The sequence below is a fragment of the Leptinotarsa decemlineata genome, unplaced genomic scaffold, assembly GCF_025532065.1.
Source record: "Leptinotarsa decemlineata unplaced genomic scaffold, Ldec_3_MD MMD2_tig00026369_RagTag_RagTag, whole genome shotgun sequence".
NCBI classification, from domain to species: Eukaryota; Metazoa; Arthropoda; class Insecta; order Coleoptera; family Chrysomelidae; genus Leptinotarsa; species Leptinotarsa decemlineata.
This window is the reverse complement of record NW_027412709.1, coordinates 5,829,165-5,849,801: the sequence shown is the minus strand read 5'-3', so window position 1 is coordinate 5,849,801 and position 20,637 is coordinate 5,829,165. Positions and strand designations below refer to the sequence as shown.

The following is a 20,637-nucleotide window of genomic DNA, read 5'->3' as shown; positions in this document are numbered from 1 at the left end:
ATTTTGTTGGTGCATGTTTAGTTTCAAGAAGTGCACAAACTTTTATCAGAAATAATTTTTTATCGAAAAACCCTTAATAAATAAGTTTCCCATATGGTGCATACTTGGGGGATGGCACTGTATGCTGAATCAAAGTTTTTCAGTTGTATTTCTTTTTGTGTCAAAACACAGACAAACTTCAACAAATTTATGAAAGAACTGAAATCATTTTCAGTTTAAAACAGTTTTTATTCAGTCTCAGAATATTCAGAAAGAAAATGGTAGGTTTTATTTATTTGAAGTAGATCAAGTAAATAGGTGTTATACTTCCGAATTTATTTAGTTATTTTGTATAAATGTACGTATGATATAAATATAAGTATACATATACAGGGTGACAATTTGAAAACTTACAATTTCGCCCCCACCCACCCCAATTTAATAGTCCTAATATCAACCTCCTACTTGTGATACCTTATCTGAAAGCTCTCACGAAATGCTCTTCAAAGAAACCCTACAAATCTACATTCGATGTATTAGTTTTTGGTTCATGAAATAAAACACTATTCATTCAACTAAACATTTCATTTTCTATTATCAATTTAAGAAAAAATCAAAATTATTTTCATTGTTTTCGAAATAATAAGGAGTCTGTTTTCAAACTCCTGACGTACATTGGTGAATGTTTCTCTGGAAATATATTACGCCGACTAAGATGGAAAATCAAATTATTGGGGCGTAATAGAAATAACTCAAAAACAAAACTCTAAAATCTAAATTAGTCAGCCGGTAGAGGGTTGGTGGGTAAAATGAATTATTTGACACTAAAGATAACAAAAAAACAATATTTATTAATTTCCCTCTTTGGGTAAATACCCTTTTCCTGTAACAATGTAACCCTGGATAGAATTTCCGAAAGTTAGGGCCGTCGGTATATCGGAACGTATTCTTCTACTCTATAAATCCACGGTCGATCAGCTGATCGATTTTTATATTCTTAAATAGAAACTGTCAAATGTCTGAATAATTGCAATATGGTGCATGTGCAACTGCAATTATAAATACAATATATATACATCAATAAATAGATGTTTCAAATAATACAAGAATGATATTATTTACGAATGTTTTCCCCGTTAGTATATATACTATTGGTTCACAGACGTCTTGGTAAGTATCTAGTTTTGATTTAAAATAATAAAGGTGTCAGTTCAATGCATAAGGTTAATTGATAACTAATATTTACTATGTTCTAGGTGCTAACTACAAAATACCACTACTTGCTCTTACGAGTTCACGGAATATTCTTGGTGATATGAAATGTTCCTTATATGTTAAAAAGAAGCAAAAGTTGTACAAGGCAAAATTAATAAATGAAGTAGATCCTACTTGTATATTCCTTTGGAGGTTGTCCTTTCTTTTACAATCCCCAACAACGGCTTTCTATACAAGGTCCGTCCAGTTTATCAGGATTGGGGGAAGTCTGTACTTTAACTAGCAGAGGAAATCAAGCAAGTTCTATCTACTAAGCAGGGATGAAGCTGTCTCCAAGCGGTTAGGTGTAAAGCAAAGTTCTAAACATGCATGCTAGCTAAATTGGTGTATAGCTATAGGACATAATGATGTGGGAGCTGGTAATATCCTTCGTACAGAGAAAACGTAAAACTAGGTACTAAACAAAAAGAGACCTGAAAAGACAGAAAAGTTACTAACCTGTGGATTCATTAATACATATGAAATGCACTTATTAGAGGATAATCCCCAGAATGTGTCCCAGCAGAATACCTACCTTCGATGGAGGGTGGTCTCGGAGAGAGTTTCGTCAGGAAACGTTTAAGGTTAGTTGAAAACCAAAATCCACATTGGATGGTTGAAATATCAATCCTATGACAATTTTCTTGATGGTTTTACAACTACTTTTTATTTTTCAGACTCAGAAAATCCTCTATAACTTGAGAAAATCAGAACCACATGTTCCACTTTGATAAGCCCACAATAAAAAAGGAAAAAGGAAACAGATAGATTCTGGAGGTCAAACTAGGAATATTAGTGACATTTCATCAAAGTTGAGAATACTGAAGATGAATGACATCCTTTCTGTCAAATTTTGAATATTTAGCAGGGTTGGATCTTTTAGATAACCTCTGTCCAAACAATAACAAACTAACCTATATGAAAATGGAAAGGAATGGTGATAAAACAGATAATGTTCTTATTCTTTTCGGAAATTCACAATGAACTAAACTGGTATCTCGAATGAGAAAGCATTCAAAGTAGGTAAAGTACTTCTTTTGCTGATTGAACATTTTTAAAAATATGACTTTATTTCAGATATTTTTCTGCTGTGCAAGATCACCGAGTGACTTCAAGTTATTCATCCTGAATGATTTAATACATTTTATAATGTTTTGGCTTACGAGAGCCCTATTAAAGTTATGAGTAAACTAGGAGGTATCAGTATAATTGAACCCGTAACAAATAGTTCGACATTCTCAGATTATTTTTTTTCTTCAGTTGCTCTATTGAGTCAGATTGCGTCATAAAAACAAAATATTTTAGGTGTCCCTCAAGAAAGAAATCAAGAGAAGATACGACCGGGGATTCAGGAGACCAATCAATAGGATCTCTTCTTTCAATCTATTGATTAGCATAATAATTATCTAACTAAAATACATTATGAGAAGTTGTCCCATACTATCGAAAATTCAATAAATTTTCTCACATACATAAATTGGCTCTCTGATTCTTTAATTCATGAATCATCCGAAGTTTGACAGATCTTTTCAGCATGTGATCATACATTTCGCCATTTCAATTTCGTTTTATGAATAATTCTATGAATAATAGACCAATAATTGCATCTCACAATATACCAGCCGAAACAATAAATTATTTGGGGTAGTGCGTATGCCCTTAATTGATTTTTCGTCACTCCAGTACCCATAGTTTTGTTCATTTGCGTGCACATTCGAATAAAAAGTGCCTCAGTCACTGAAGCAAATATTTTTGATGAGCCAAGATTCTGCGATAATTCTAGCTGTCATAATTTCACAAAATTGAATTCTTCTGCCGGGGTCAACGTCACTAAGTTATTGAAGGATCTGCATTTTATATTGATGAAATTTATGCAATTTGAGTACTTTCCTTACAGATTCGCGGAGTAATCTGGTTGCTTCAGGTGCCTGTCTAATCGATAAAGTACGGTTCATGGCAAACTGTCCGATTACTCCGATTTGCATATTTATAATGTAATAATAATGAAATTATTTTCACGACTCAAAGTAAAAAAAATGCCATAAAAACACCTCTCAAAAACGAATATTTGTTACACCCTTTTTTTTGTTATTTTTACTTGCGAACTGAGTCACATGAATAAAAATAGTACAGGCGTGAAATGTTCGAAAACGTTAATATTAATGCTACATCGAACGTAGCTTTGTGGGGTATTATTGAACAGCATTTCTTGATATCTTGAGACCATAAGTAGGGGGTATCATAAGTACGGGGTTGCTATTTAAGAATATAAAGTGAGATGAGTGGAAACAAGTTGGCTATCATATCGTTTCGTTTTCCCATTCCTATTATGGAAGCTGTAATCAGCGATTTCTTATATTTTATTTGGTTGCTCGGATATAGCCATTGTGAGTGTTAAAATTGTCACCCTGTATGTAAATATGTATCTCTCGTGTTTGAACTGTATTTCAACATTGTATATGTACAGTATTTGTTTCAATAGTATATATCTATATCTTCATAACTTTTAATGAACGATTCTTTTATCACCTTTGTGATCTACGATCATTAAAAAATTTGAATAATTCAAATTGAATAGAATTAAAGAATAAAGGTAACAGACATATCAGTTTGTCATTTCGAGTCATCGATATATGGATAAATGAATATATTAAAAATTTCTGGAAATGAAAACAATTGACTGAGAAAAGACTAATCCCCAACTTTAAAAAATATTCAGATACATTCATGTATTCAGGGCCAAAAACTACGTCAGTAGTATATGAATTCGAGAGAGTTCACGGTTCAGTGGAACGAGTTGAATTTATGTTGAGTTATTATATATATGTGAAATGAGACGAGATCCAACTTCTTGTTGGTGAGTATATTGATGTATATGTTGTTGTTGTATATGAGTATATGATTGTTTTGATCCAATACACAGCAACTGTAAAAGTATACTTTTTCATTAAACATTTTCTGGAGAAACTATTTTGACATTTAAGTTTTCTTTAAAAGTCCAAATCCATGTTCGAATTGATTTTAATTATTTCTCTACATGAAAATTACCTTCCGTATTGAAAAATATTAACACAAACTTTGTAACTTCATCCTCCACATTTCCGTTAACAAATAATTGAATAATACATTGACCCCACCAAATATATATGATGTTATACAACCTAGAGAATCAAAATTATTTGAGATGATTACTCAAGAATAAAGTTCTGATAACTACTTTCTAAGACAGCAGACCTTGAGTTTCTATTTGGCTGATTCACTGTGATATTTTTGAATACATATTTTGAATATATCAAAAAACATGAGATGACAACATTATCAAAATCGTACCTTATTGAGGATTTTGAAACATATATTTTCAATGAATATAAAAATGAACATATCAATTGAAAATTCTTGTTCATTTTTGCAATATCGTTCGGCATCTCACGTAAAAAAATAAGATCTTGTCAATTCTCATTTTGCACAAGTTTTGATTTTTGAGGGCTGTCGCTCGTAGGGAAAAGACAGCTGGTTTATGGAGTAACAGATTTTCAACAAATTTTTTGAACAGATGCTCAAGTCTTGATATATTCCCAAAACGTTTATTGAAATTGGACTGCTCTTTACTTCAAATATCAGAAGTAAGAGGAAACTCTTTTCCTTTTTTTCATATAAATGTAGAGGAGAATATTTCCTAAATGTCCTCATTATGATCGAAAGCCGCACCACTACGAACAGTTCTTGTACGATTTTCACCAAGAAGTTTTCAGGGTTGATTTTTGTTGATAGATTGAAATGATGAATTCCATAAATATGATAATCGTTTGGAAAGAATAGTTCTTGAAAGATTCATAAAATGCAAATATTGAAAAGGAATGCGATTTGTAATTATTCGAGCTGGTCAGCTGTGGTGCAAGAGATAATTTGCGATAGGCTACTTCAGCGGTTATTGGCAACGCGTTGCGATCTCCTAGTTGGTAGACTAGTAAATTACTCGTAACTATAATATGATAACTATCATCAACAACAAGCAAACCATTCATCATAGCAGAATTGAATTTGGTGTTCGGTAACATTGAAACTCAGGCAAACGTTGGTGACTTCGGTGAATTGGTTTCTGAACGCAAAGAAACTGGTTTCACATACCTACATTTCCACTAGTTGAAACTATATATATCAATAACTTGAAAATTTGCATTCCATAGTCATACTCGAATTCATTCGTTTGTTTGAAGGTGGTTAACAATGTTTCATGTGGCATCTCATTAGTTCGGACTTACATTGTCTAATACGACATCAAATGATTTATAATCTCTGGAAGAATTATCAAAAATTAAAGGGAAAAGCAAAAAAATAACAATTATATTATATTGCCTAATGTTATTTTCATTTTCAGATATTCTCTTCAATTTTATTGATTCTTTCAGGGATTCCTAATCATTTTATATCAGATTATACATTGGAAGTCCGAACTACTGATATGCTCGAATTCATTCCCACATAGCAATAGATATTCCAGGAATATTTCATGAATATACATTCAAAGATATTGTATTATGCTATGCATATGCCATATACATCTTCTGGAAAATATTCCCTGTATACATTCTAAGAATATTCCTGGGGAATTTTCTTGGAATATCTTGAAATATTCTCAGACTATGTGAGGTATATTCTATTAAGAAGCTGGGGAATGTTCATGAAATATTAGGGATATTCTAAATTTATTATAGAAATATAAATGAAAAGAAATATAGTGTGTCTCACTTCTCATGGAAACATCCCCGTATCTTCTGTAATATTTGAGGTAGAACGATGAAACTCTCAGGAATGATAGAAATGCTCAAACTGCACCTACCACTCGAAAGTGATATACACTGTCCATCACTTGCGATGGAACACCCCATTTTTAGAGTAAAATATATTAGGGGGCAAAATAGGCTCAAAATTTCTTCAGATTCTGGATCAGGACTACCGAATTACTACGATTACACTTTTCTCCTGAAAAAATTTCAGTCCTGAAAAATCCGAATTTGTCTCACTTCTCATGGAACACCCCCGTATCTTCCGTAATATTCAGGGTAGAACGATGAAACTCTCAGGACTGATAGAAATGCTCGAAATGCACCTACTACTTGAATGGGGTTGGCCAAAGTGATATACACTGCCGCCAGTCGCGATGGAACACCCCATTTTTATGGTAAAACATATTAATGGGCAAAATAGGCTCAAAATTCCTTCAGATTCGTGATCAGGACTACCAACTTAATACGATTACACTTTTTTCCTGAAAAACTTTCAGTCCTGAAAAATCCGAATTTTGTTTCACTTCTCATGGAAACAACCCCGTATCTTCCGTAATAATTGAACTAGTTTTTTTTGGTTTTGACATCACACAACATGAACGAAATTATAAAAGAGAAACTCGACTTTTGTTTTCACATAAATAATTTATTTTTTATTTTGTTGTCAGGAAAGATATTCTTTCTCTATAAGAGAGGAAATGGTAATTTTGTAAGAGAAACGGAAATGGTTAATGTTAGTTCATATTCTCATTTTTCCATTATTTATGAAGGGACAAGGATGTTTTGTGGCGAAAAATGTTATGTAGTTCAAAATTGTTTCGAAGTATTACATTCAAAATCACATTTTCAATTAAAAAACAAAACAACCAATTTCAAATGATTTAACTGTTGACAATTTTATATTTTCGTGCCTCCTATGAAATTTCCCTCCAAACGAACACATTTTTCTAGGCGCCTTCTGTTATTTTCTCCAACTCTTCTCAGTTCTTTAGGTGTGATTTCTCTACACGCTTGTATAATTCTTGCACGGAGATCTTCCTTATTTGTTGGCCTATCCTCATAAACTTTATTTTTAAAGTTTCCTCATAAATAAAAATCCAGTGGAGTTGAATCTGGGGATCGTGGTGGCCATACTACGAGAGGGCTATTGGGTCCTATCCATTTCATAGCTAGATTCAAATTCAACCAAACCCTTGTTATACCACTATTGTGAACTGGAAAACTGAAAAATTATGCTGTGTCTTACATCCAAAGGTAGTTCTTCCAACACATCGGAAAATGCATTTTCGAGAAAATCAACTGATGGTCGTCCGTTTAAATTTTGATTGAAAAAAAAATGGCCCGATTATATTTTCGTTCAGGATACCACACCACACATTAACTTTCTGAGATAATTGGTCAAAAATCCTTGAGATTCGTGATCAGGACTTCCAACTTACTACGATTTCACTTTACTCCTGAAAAAAAATCAGTCCTGAAAAATCCGAATTTGTCTCACTTCTCATGGAAACACCCCCGTATCTTCCGTAATATTCGAGGTAGAACGATGAAACTCTCTGGACTGATGGAAATGCTCAAACTGCACCTACCACTTGAATGGAGTTGGCCAAAGTGATATACACTGTCCGCCACTCGCGATGGGACACCTCATTTTCACAGTAAAATATATTAGGGGGCAAAATAGGCTCAAAATTTCTTCAGATTCGTGTTCAGGACTACCAGCTTACTACGATTACACTTTTCTCCTGAAAAAATTTCAGTCCTGAAAAATCCGAATTTGTCTCACTTCTCATGAAAACACCCCCGTATCTTCCGTTATATTCGAGGTAAAACGATGAAACTTCCAGGACTGATGGAAATGCTCAAAATGCACCTATCACCTAAATGGGGTTGGCCAAAGTGATATACACTGTCCGCCACTCGCGATGGAACACCCCATTTTTACGGTAAAACATATTAGGTGGCAAAATAGGCTCAAAATTCCTTCAGATTCGTGATCAGGACTACCAACTTAATACGATTACACTTTTTTCCTGAAAAACTTTCAGTCCTGAAAAATCCGAATTTTGTTTCACTTCTCATGGAAACAACCCCGTATCTTCCGTAATAATTGAACTAGTTTTTTTTGGTTTTGACATCACACAACATGAACGAAATTATAAAAGGGAAACTCGACTTTTGTTTTCACATAAATAATTTATTTTTTATTTTGTTGTCAGGAAAGTTATTCCTTCTCAATAAGAGAGGAACTGGTAATTTTGTAAGAGGAACGGAAACATGTAATCAGTGAGGTTTTGGGATGGTTGATGTTAGTTCATATTCTCATTTTCCCATTATTTATAAAAAAACAAGGATATTTTGTGGCGAAAAATGTTTTGTAGTTCAAAATTGTTTCGAAGTACTACATTCAAAATCACATTTTCAATTTAAAAACAAAACAATCAATTTCAAATGATTTAATTGTTGACAATTTTATATTTTCGTGCCTTCTATGAAATTTCCCTCCAATCGAACACATTTTTCTAGGCGCCTTCTATTATTTTCTCAAACTCTTCTCAGTTCTCTAGGTGTGATTTCTCTGCACGCTTGTATAATTCTTGCACGGAGATCTTCCTTATTCGTTGGCCTATCCTGATAAACTTTATTTTTCCAATTTTCCCATAAATAGAAATCCAATGGACTTAAATCTGGGGATCGTTGTGGCCATACTACCAGAGGGATATTGGGTCCTATCCATTTCATAGGTAGATTCTTATTCAACCAAACCCTTGTTATGCCACTATTGTGAACTGGTGAACCATTTAACTGAAAAATCATGCTGTGTCTCACATCCAAAGGTAGTTTTTCCAACACATCGGAAAATGCATTTTCGAGAAAATCAACGAATGGTCGTCCGTTTAAATTTTGATCGAGAAATAATGGCTCGATTATATTTTCGTTCAGGATACTACTATTACACTTTTCTCCTGGAAAAAATTCAGTCCTGAAAAATCCGAATTTGTCTCATTTCTCATGGAAACACCCCCGTATCTTCCGTAATATTCGAGGTAGAACGATGATACTCTCAGGACTGATGGAAATGCTCAAAATGCACCTACTACCTGAATGGGGTTGGCCAAAGTGATATACACTGTCCGCCACTTGCGATGGAACACCCCATTTCTACGGTAAAACATGTTAGGGGGCAAAATAGTTCGCTTCCAATACCTGAACTCCTTCATTCTATCTGGAGAGTACTCTCAGGTATGAAAGATACAGATGTAGTGAGATGCTATCATCCATTTTGAGCCTATCTAAGGAAAATGTCACAGCACCACATTCTCAGATTATCGAGATAGTGTGAAGCAGTGTATGAAAAATTATCGATGGCGGCATCTATTACAACTGAAGAAGATTATTCGTTAAACTAATTCTGGTTGCTGAACATCCAAATTCTATCCCAACCAGAAGTGAGAGCTCTCGATTGATGAGCAAAAACTGCAAAAATGGAAAAAATCTATATTCAAAGGTTCACATCTCGAAAACTGTACAATTCTGAGCTTTGGCTGTGGACACTTTCGATCAGCACATCAACAAACTACAACATATCAAAATTTCGGCAAAATTGAAGGTTTCTTATAAGAAATGTGCGGGATATTGTTTTATTCAGGTAGTAGGTGCATTTTGAGCATTTCCATCAGTCCAGAGAGTTTCATCGTTCTACCTCGAATATTACGGAAGATACGGGGGTGTTTCCATGAGAAGTGAGACAAATTTGAACGGACGACCATTCGTTGATTTTCTCGAAAATGCATTTTCCAATGTGTTGGAAGAACTACCTATGGATGTGAGACACAGCATGATTTTTCAGTTAGAAGGTTCACCAGTTCATAATAGTGGCATAACAAGGGTTTGGTTGAATAGAAATCTACCTATGATATGGATAGGACCCAATAGCCCTCTAGTAGTATAGCCACCACGATACCCAGATTTAACTCCACTGGATTTTTATTTATGGGGAAACTTGAAAAATGAAGTTCATAAGGATATGCCAACAAATAAGAAAGATCTCCGTGCAAGAATTATATAAGCGTGTAGAGAAATCACACCTATATAATCAAACCTATATAAATAATAGAAGGCGCATAGAAAAATGTGTTCGATTGGAGGGAAATTTCATAGAAGGAACGAAAATATAAAATTGTCCACAGTCAAATCATTTGAAATTGATTGTTTTGTTTTTTAATTGAAATTGTGATTTTGAAAGTAGTACTTCGAAAGAATTCTGGACTACATAACATTTTTCGCCACAAAATATCCTTGTTTTTTTTTTAAATAATGGGAAAATGAGAATATGAACTAACATTAACCATCCTAAAACCTCACTGAATACATGTTTCCGTTCCTCTTACAAAATTACCATTTTCTTTCTTATTGAGAAAGAATAATTTTTCAACAACAAAATAAAAAATAAATTATTTATGTGAAAACAAAAGTCGAGTTTCTCTTAAACAATTTAGTTCATGATTTGATGTCAAAACCAAAAAAAAATCTACTTCAATCATTACGGAAGATACGGGGATGAGAAGTGAAACAAATTCGGATTTTTCAAGACTGAATTTTTTTTCAGGAAAAAAGTGTAATCGTAGTAAGTTGGTAGTCTTGATCACGAATCTGAAGAAATTTTGACCAATTATCTCAGAAAGTTAATGTGTGGTGTGGTATCCTGAACGAAAATATAATCGGGCCATTTTTTTCCAATCAAAATTTAAACGGACGACCATTAGTTGATATTCTCGAAAATGCATTTTCCGATGTGTTGGAGTACCTTTAGATGTGAGTTTTCCAGTTCACAAGAGTGGCATAACAAGGGTTTGGTTGAATAGGAATCTACCTATGAAATGGATAGGACACAATAGCCCTCTCATAGTATGGCCACCACGATCCCCAGATTTAACTCCACTGGATTTTTATTCATGGGGAAACTTGAAAAATAAAGTTTATAAGGATAGGCCAACAAATAAGGAAGATCTCCGTGCAAGAATTATACAAGCGTGTAGAGAAATCACACCTAGAGAACTGAGAAGAGTTGTAGGAAATAATAGAAGGTGCCTTGAAGAATGTGTTCGATTGGAGGGAAATTTCATAGAAGGCACGAAAATATAAAATTGTCAACAGTTAAATCATTTGAAATTGATTGTTTTGTTTTTTAATTGAAAATGTGATTTTGAAAGTAGTACTTCGAAACAATTTTGAACTACATAACATTTTTCGCCACAAAATATCCTCGTTTTTTTTTAAATAATGGGAAAATGAGAACATTAACCATCCTAAAACCTCACTGATTACATGTTCCTCTTCCTCTTACAAAATTATCATTTCCTCTCTTATTGAGAAGGAATAACTTTCCTGACAACAAAATAAAAAATAAATTATTTATGTGAAAACAAAAGTCGCATTTCTCTTCAATAATTTCGTTCATGTTTTGATGTCAAAACCAAAAAAAAATCTACTTCAATTATTACGGAAGATACGGGGGTGTTTCCATGAGAAGTGAAACAAATTCGGATTTTTCAGGAGTGAATTTTTTTCAGGAAAAAAGTGTAATCGTAGTAAGTTGGTAGTCCTGATCACGAATCTGATGGAATTTTGAGCCTATTTTGCCCCCTAATATGTTTCACCGTGAAAAAAAAATATTTATATATATATATATATATATATATATATATATATATATATATATATATATATATATATAATTGATAGTGTAACGACCGTATGTATGTATAGAATAGTAGTTTTTCGGGGATTCGGTCTGATTAGAATAAATATTTACTCTTTTTAGCTGCCCGAGCTTTCGCTAATGTTTATTAGCTTTATCGAGGGCTGTAATATAAAAAGAACATGATAAATATATATATATATATATATATAAAACATAATAACGGATAAAACAGAATACCTGTGCTATTTGAGAATATTATATATATATAAATCGGTTCAATTTGTGAGGTTGCAGTCAATAGCTGGGCTGTTACAAAGAAAACTCTATGTTATATGTCAAGCTTTCGGTATATTTCACACCTTCGTCAGGACAACTACAATAATATATCTTGTAAAAAATATATAAATATGGAGAACTTACTAACGTGAGAATAAAATATAAAATGGTTCAAAAACAGATAGAAAAACAGATAGAAAAGACGGTTGATAAAAATTTTGGCTGACAATTTCAAGTGGGAAAATTCTGAATGATACTCGAATTACTAGATCTTTTATTTTCTTTATCATATTTCAGTAGGTACGTGTAAATTTTGCTAAGACTATCAATATTAATATCAATAACGAAGAACATTCAATGAATAAACGAACTGATATTGGTAATTATAAGAATAATAATGGTAATTATTCTACTTTGGACCAAGGTCCTTGGTCTTCCACCGTATCCACCATGTATAGGAATATTCAAAACTAATGAAAGGACACAACACTTGAATAATATTGTGCTTATTGTTTTCTACTATCATTTTTTCTATTTTCACGGCCCGAAATTTCATAACTTTGCCAAGTCGAAAAAACAACCAAAAGTTGGGAATTTTGTAAAATTGTCACTTTAAAATTTGTAGACTGTTCAGGACTGTTCTCTTACTTGGGAGAAATTAAACTTTTTCGAAGTTTTAAAACAACTCAGATTTCCAAAGTATAGGATCTCCAAGTTATGCATGTTGGGAAATCCCAACCTTCTCTCGGTCTTTCCCTTTTCTTATCACCTCTCCCTTCCTTTTTCTCATTTTTTTTTTCATTAATTTTTTTACTATTATTTATTCCTATCTTCACGGCCCAAAATTTCCCAACTTTTTCCCAAGTCGAAAAAGCAGGGGGGGATGTTCCGCCCCTATTGCGACGGCCCTGCGTCACCGATATGAAAATCATATAACTTCAGCCACCGGAAGATAATTTCGTTTAATGTCCGCCTCATTTCCCCCTCGGCTGGCGCCCCATTTGCGCATCTAAAACCTAAGAAACATCTATATACCAAATTTTGGCTTCCTAGAACTTACCAGTAAGGAGAAACAGAGATGAATGAAGAGAGTGTTTAGTAAATTACTTTTGCATTTATAAGTACAGATTGAAGAAAACATTACAAAAAGGAATACTTAACAAAAAAATTAAAATTCTGCAAAACCTGTGAAGAATTGATATTTTGAATTTCTAAATTGATTTCTTTGCACTTTTCTTGCGAATCAATATGGATCAACTAGTTACTAGTTATTGATGATACATCTGTACAAAAATGGCTGAAGGTAAATACGCGACTGGAAACAGAATATTGATAGAAGTCTGTAACTATGTACTATTCAATCTGAGCCTCTCATCAATAGATGGCGATGCATATATTGATTGTTTCATTGAATTCTAAATTCAATTAAAACATAAAGTGGCATTGCATCTGAACGCTATCTGAATATGTAAGATATGTATTCCTAAAAACTATTAAATGAGATCTTCATAGAACAAAATCAACAGCTCAAAAATAGCATCGAACACCTAAATATCAGACTTTATCGACAAAACTAAGAATTTAGTTGTGTTGAAATTCACTTGAACGCTTCCATTATTATAGAAAACTGTTATAGAATTAAAAAGTATTCGAAAAGATATTGTTGATGACTTGACACCCAGAGAGAGGAGGTAAAAATACTATGTGGGTTTTTTCATCTGTCAAAACCAAACAACGAAAAAAACTATTTTATCAGGAACAAGAAACTGTTCGTTGATGGGAATTTAAAGTGTCTATAGAAATCATTCCAATAAAGAATGCAACATCAAGGTATCCAGGAACCTTGTAGTCAGTGATTGATGAAAATACTTCAAGAAGGCAGTCTCATAAATACATAAATCCAAATTTAACTAAAAAAATAATCCCAGAAAACAGCCATGTTTCCGGGAAATTCCAACCACAAAACCAAATAGATTGAACCCGCAAAACTAGTTTGTTTGAAAATGATAGATAGATAGATAGAAATGGATATTGAAATTATTGAATATTCTGAATTCAATCGAACCAAAATACTCGATTGAAACACAAATTGACAAAAAAAATAGCAAAATGAATAACAAAACCTGTAAAATGTCAATTTGTGAAGAAAACAATAGATGGGATGTCAATGCAAGCAGTATAATTAAATTTCAATGAAATAATTTTTAGGTTCCACAGTCATTTTTCGAATGATAAGTGGACTATTCCTGACAGTTGATACCTACAATTTTTAGGCAGTGGAACGCTTTTATCTCTTTCCCATACTTCTGAAGTTTTTCAGTTCAGTGCAACGAAGACCGATTTCTCCCTTGATAGATAGATGTTTATTGAAGACAGTATATAAAGGTACATTAGTGGTAAGTCGGTGGTACAGGGTAGGTGAACACCATAACTGAACAAAAACATATATAAAAACAATAACAGTTGAAATATACGAGAAAATTATTGAATAAAATATACAGAAAATCATTCAAATGAAATATACATACAACTTCACAAGAAAAGTGAACATAGAATTTGCATAATATTATTATAAAAGTTCAAAGCACTGAAGTTGTACTATAAAAACTTTGTTTTATTAGATAGTCCTTGGTGTGCTTTCTGAAACGTGGCAACAGTAAATTTATGATACTTAATGGTAGAATATTATATAGGTTGACATGGAGTGAGTTCTTAGAGGATTTTTGAAAAATTGAACCAGTGAGGTCTCAAAAGATTAGCCCGACGAGTATTATACCTGTGAAATTGGGAGTTGTTCGAAAATCTCTCTATATTTTTGTGTATTCTCAAGAGTGTTTGATATATGAAAATAAATGGTAACGTTATAATGCCTAGCCAGACAATCACTGCCTTTGCCTGCAGACAATCTAGCTAGGGAAATTGATACACAGATAGATCATAATAATGGATTCAACGAAGATACTATCCAGCAGTTAGTCAGGAAACAAAGCCGGAAATTCACTTACAGATCAATATAACCTCAGGTCAAACAACCAGAAATCAAGAAACGGGTAACGCTTAACATATTTTGGAAAAAGAACAGAAATAATCGCAGGTTTCTTCAGAGAAAACAATGTTGAAGTAGTAGCAATCAGACCACATGCCAGGTTATCTCATTTCCTTTTCAATGCTAAAGATAAGGTCAACAAGTTGGAAAAATCTTTTCTCCTCTCGATTGGTGAAACTGAAATTCATAGTCGTATCCGCGCGATAGGAGAAATTATACAGGACGGAAAAAAACAATTTTTGGAAAACAGGTTGTGATTGCATATGATCAAACAAATTACTTATACTTTGTGTACAAAAATACGCAAGAACGTGGGAAAAGAACATTTATCGTATACGAATTCAAAATTATTTGTATCACAAACTCAGGAACAGACAATACTGTGGTGAATTTTTATGATCACTTCAAACTTGTTTATTTTTTTTTTGCAGGTTTTTGTATACGTTCTCGATAAAGTTGTGTGGTTACTACTGATAACCGCTATGATGACACAGGCTCTCCAAATAGCAGGAGTACTGGATACTCCAAAAGGTTTACAGGAAATATCATATGTACAGGTGAGAAATATTCGAAAGATGATAACGAAAAAACACTCATGAGAAATTTGTACAACACATAGTATGCCTCGTACTAGTGACAATATCATTCACAAGAATATAATGAAATTGAAACAATATTCGTGTACCAGAAAAATCACGTTTTTTTTTTGGAAAAATTATAATATTTGCCGGAATGGTCAAATTTTTTTCATTGAGGTCTAATAAAGTTGAAGAGAAACAGTTGATGAATTTTTGCAGAACTATCTATGTCGCAGTTATTACAGAATGACACCAAGATGCGAGAAAAAAAACTTGAAACTTCTAATCAACTGAATTAATTCTGTGAGGTGACTGAATTTTCCAATTATTATTAATTTTTTTATATTTGTATGTGATGGATAGAGTCAAAAATTGTTTATCCGCTTTTTAGCCATTGTTTTCAGAAAAATTAGAGATTTTTACGAAAATTTCAATAATGTAACCGAACTTACAAAAAACAATTCGTACATAAATAACACTGAAGTGAAATCTATCGTATCATAATTAATTTTATTCTGTCTTCATGATACTTTATGGATAAATGAAATTACAAATTCCATTTGATAGAAAAAACTTTTGTTAAACAAAATTTATGAAAAAAATAAGTTGGGAGTCCATTCTATAGTCCATTGACTGAAGTTGATAGAAATATATATTTTACAAGTACAAATACTTGAAGATTCTGTATCTGTAGAGTGGGGAGGGTGAGTGTAAGCCCACAACACTTAGGCCACATATGAACGATTGTACATTCTCCCGACGAGTTGTCCTCCTAGGTCATCGTCCATCCTGTCCTTTCCAGGAAGGTGGACAGGTCACTGGGAGACATCTCCTTTATATCGGCAGGTGTAGGCCAAGACTTGCCGAACCACACTCTTTTATTGACGATAACTCTGGGCACTTGCATAGGACATGCCTGATAGTCTCATCTTACAGTTTACACATCCTGCATAGAGGTATGTCTGCTAGCCCCATATAATCGAGGTGTTTCCTTAGTTGACAGTGGCCAGTCAGAAATTCTACTGTTAAGCGTAGATTTTTCCTGGTCATCGCCAGATATTTCTTCGGCCCCAAATTTACAGGGTCGCCCAAGGTAATCCTGACAAGATTGCATCTTTTGATTCCAACCCATCTCTTTAGGAATCGAGCATCGGTGTAATATTTGGCTGGTTCCGCAAATGTTGAAGTTATCAGGCCGTAAGTGCCACTAGGTCCTAAAATTCTTAGTCCAGCTGTTTCCTTTGCTGAAGAGTCAGCAATGCGATTACCTTCACTCAGTGATCTGGAGTATACTCCAGATCACTAAGCCTAAGCAGTCTTCGACTGCTTCACAAAAGGCTCTCCAGGCTTCTCTTTTTTTTTATGTCTGCAGACATTTTTGAATTCTCTGAAGTTGGCTTCTTATATACCTCAATACTCTTCGAGTCTTGTAGTCGAGTCGAGTCGCTGTCTTCCTGAGGTGTTCCAGTTCAGGGCACCACCATGTGTTGGTTGTGCCATCTATTTGAACCATCCTCATCAGACAGGATTCTTTGTAGGCAGTATCTATTTTGTTTTGGATAGATACGGTATACCTTCCCAGTTCATCATTGTTGTCAGGAGTCAGAACCCCTGTTTTTCGCAGAGCTCCTTTTAAGAGTCGATTGTAGAGAGCTACATCCGCCCTCTCCGGGTCACTGGATTCTGAGATCCTAGCTAACCGTATAGGTCAACAAACGGTGGTCTGACATAGAAATATGGACTTACCTCGGGCGTTGATATTCTTGCTGCCCCAGCTCAAGTGGTGAGAGTTTGAGTCGCAATCCAAAATAAGCTCCACTCTCTGGTTGAGGCAGTTATCCACTTGTACCTCCATTTCTCCGGTCGGTGGTAAGATATCTGCATACTCGCACCGATGCGAGTATCAACACCGTATAATTGCCTTTTCCATCTGGACATTCCACTTCAACCGCAATGAAGTCTGAGGTGCTGAATTGTGTCATCGGAGAGGCTCTGTAATTCCTAGGAACGTAGACAACCGTCCTAGGTTGCTGATTGCTTGGTGAGCTGAAAATTTGATCAGTTAGGCTACTGAAACCAGTAACTTCGGTGTTAATTATCTAGAGCTGCTAGATCAAAGCTATTGCCTCCCCCCATACATCAAGGTGGCGACATAGTATTGCCGTTGCCGCCTTTTTGTGTTGGAGGTTCTATTGTATCATTTTTATCTTTTTTCCAACGTCCTTGCCCATGAGACAGTTATTGGATTTAAAGTTACTTTTAGAGGTCCATCTGCTCCCCTGCTAGGGGGGAAGCGGCTTTGCTGTTTTTGGGTGCTCCTCCGTCAGATCATCGACTGTCATCTGTTCAAATGCTTTGAATTTCTTGTCGGGACCCATGATGGCCTTGGAGTCAATATCCACTTCAGGTGGCTCGACATCCAAGGACCTAGGGTCTCCAGAGGTACCCTCTGCTTCTTTTCTTATTACTGTAATAGTCAGTGAGGTAAACGCGTAGCTTATCCTCATCGACTTCGAAGAGGGAGAGGTGTCCTTGTGGATTAATCTTCATCTCATGGTGGAAGTGCACCATCTTGCTACTGGCAGGCCAGAGTGCTGCGCCTTCAGACGACCCAGCACCCTCTCCTAACCTTGAGGTGTCTCGAGGCGACCTCCACGAAAGTTTTGAAAGCTGCAGCGACATTACTGTTGCTGCGCGGCTTCTTCAACCTTCTTGGGGTTCCCCGAATAAAGGTGCTCACGTGAGGGCGCTTTCCTGCAAAGGCAGCCGGTTCCTCGCCTTTTTTCGAAACGGATCTCTTGGCGCCCACCGCAAGAGGTGCCCTTGTTGTTGGAGATGGAGTAAAAGAGGAGGAGGATGCACTCATAGTTGCTGCTATTCCTGCCTTCTTCGCTCTCTCTTTCCTTTTGACTTTGGCGCCGCAAATGCGCTTGCGCCTTGGCCTTTGTGTTGCATCACGAGGTGGTCTGCTATGTCCAGCCTCACTCTGAGCGGTAGATTGGGGTGAACATTCCTGTTCATCCCCAGCCCCCGCCATAAATTGAGGTGAGCATTTTTGTCCAACCTCGGGATTGGTTGTTTTTTATTCATTGTATCCATGTGTTTTCCCACCTCTGGCAGGGACCCGCATCACCAGAGGAAGGCTAATTAAAATGAGGTTTCGCCTGGTTCCCCCAGGGGATCGTTCGTAACTGCATATCACCCTGCGGCCATTCAGCTGTAGCCACGATTCCTTACACCTTAGCTTGGGAATGCTGGTACACGGTGGCGTCTTTTGCAGTGGCTTTTGGGAAGTTTCAGTTCCCCCCACCCTACTTATTCCTGCCACTGACCAGGAGTCCGGCGATCCTGTCCGTGAGGCCATATTGATTACCCGGACAGGGTCCACAGCCTCTGGCCGTTGCCCTATCCACCACCTGGGGACGCGCCCGATAGATAGCTCAACCCACGGGAGACTCTGAATACCTATGATATCCAATAAAATGAAACCCACAAATACTAGTAGAGCAAAACATATAGGTATATTCCATAGCTGTCCAATATTTTGCATTCACTAAAATTAGTTGAGAAATGTATTTCACTTTTGAAAAATCTGTGTCAGTAGATATGGATACGGGTGAAATTAAAATGGAGCTAAATAGTAAACAAAGGTAATTTGGGGTTCATTCTATAGTAACATTATTCTATAATCACTAGGGTTGGTTGAAGAGTTGGGTTGAGTATATGTATATGTGGGCTGAAAACTTCATACGCTAAAACACAGTATCAAATCCATAGGCTTCTTAGTCAACCTTGATCTCCAAAAGACAGGTGTACAAAGTTGACAGCTATCGGGTTATTAGTTTCTGGAATAGAAGCAGTGAAGCACCTTTTGTTAGTCAAAAAAATTTATAAAAATGAATTTCGTGTATTAATAAAGTGCTTTTTGGCAAAGAAAAATAGAGATGAAGTAAAGACCTGACTTGATGAACATTATAACTCTGCACTAGGAAAATCAACTGTTGAGAAGTGTTTGCTAATTTACACGAGGTGAAATGAGCAGCGAGAACGATGCACGCAGTGGACGTCTTAAAGATGATGTTACTAACGGGAACATAAATGAGTCCTCAAAATAATTTTGAATGACTGCAAAGTGAAGTTGATCGTGAAAAGGAGGCTCTAAGAATTTAATGGAATGTGTAGGGACTATCGTGCATGAATATTTGGGCATGCAAAAACTGTGTTCAAAGTTGAACTCACAATCAGTATTTGAATCTGTTCCAAGATGAAAACTCGAATCATGCGTCGATGTGAAAATTGATGAAACATGGCTCCACCATTTCACACCAGAATCAAAACGTTCTGAGTGGACTGCACGTGGTGAACCCACTTAAGTGCGTGCAAAGATGCAACAGTCCACTGGCAAGGTTTTGGTATCAGTAGTTCTGGATGCACATGGCATAATATTCATCTCCTATTCCGAAAAGAAAAAATCGTCATCAGCTATTACAATATAGCGTTGAGGGACGAAATCGCGAAAAAATGGCCCCATTTGAAAAAAAGAAAGTACGACCTCAAGACAATATACCGTGTCAAATCAATGGAAAAGATGGCGAAACTGCCTGAATTGGTGTTTCGAATTGCTTTCGCATCCACCGTATATTTCAGATCTGGCCTCCATTGATTTACTCCTGATCTCGCCAGAAATAAATTCAGTGTCGATGAAGATTTAATCGTCGAAACTGAGGCCCAATTTGAGTTTAAAGACAAATCGTGTTATAAAACAACAACTGTGATGCTTATATCCATTTCGAATAACCTAAATTTGTTTGTTATAGGGAAAGGAATACAATTTTCAAATAACCGTGGGAAGCGATGCAAGGGCAAAACGAGAGACAGCAGAGAGATCTAAAGTAATCGATAGCTTATTCAATGTAAGTATCCAGTGGAAAACGCACAACTTTCGTCCATCCACCACTTTCAGAAAACCAAATCTGAATCGTCACTAGATATTCCATGTGATTGTTCCAATAT

At 35.3% G+C, this 20,637-nt stretch overlaps 2 protein-coding genes and 1 long non-coding RNA gene across 5 annotated transcripts in view; 2 read left to right on the top strand and 1 right to left on the bottom strand.

The window, feature by feature from the left end:
• LOC111507510 (uncharacterized) overlaps positions 1-20,637 on the bottom strand; it is a 484,193-nt gene that overhangs the window by 431,610 nt on the left and 31,946 nt on the right. The gene's annotated exons all lie outside the window — the stretch shown is intronic.
• The window catches only part of LOC111509696 (uncharacterized), a 44,082-nt gene that overhangs the window by 12,373 nt on the left and 11,072 nt on the right, over positions 1-20,637 (top strand). For all 3 annotated transcript variants that reach the window (XM_074185227.1, XM_074185228.1, XM_023165489.2), the window contains exons 2-3: positions 15,478-15,603; positions 20,442-20,537. In XM_074185227.1, the coding sequence (XP_074041328.1) occupies positions 15,478-15,603; positions 20,442-20,537 (222 nt within the window). The remainder of the gene's footprint in view (positions 1-15,477; positions 15,604-20,441; positions 20,538-20,637) is intronic.
• LOC141486747 (uncharacterized) lies at positions 684-1,373 on the top strand. Its single transcript, XR_012468014.1, has 2 exons — positions 684-1,149; positions 1,236-1,373. It is a non-coding gene; the product is annotated as an uncharacterized lncRNA (long non-coding RNA).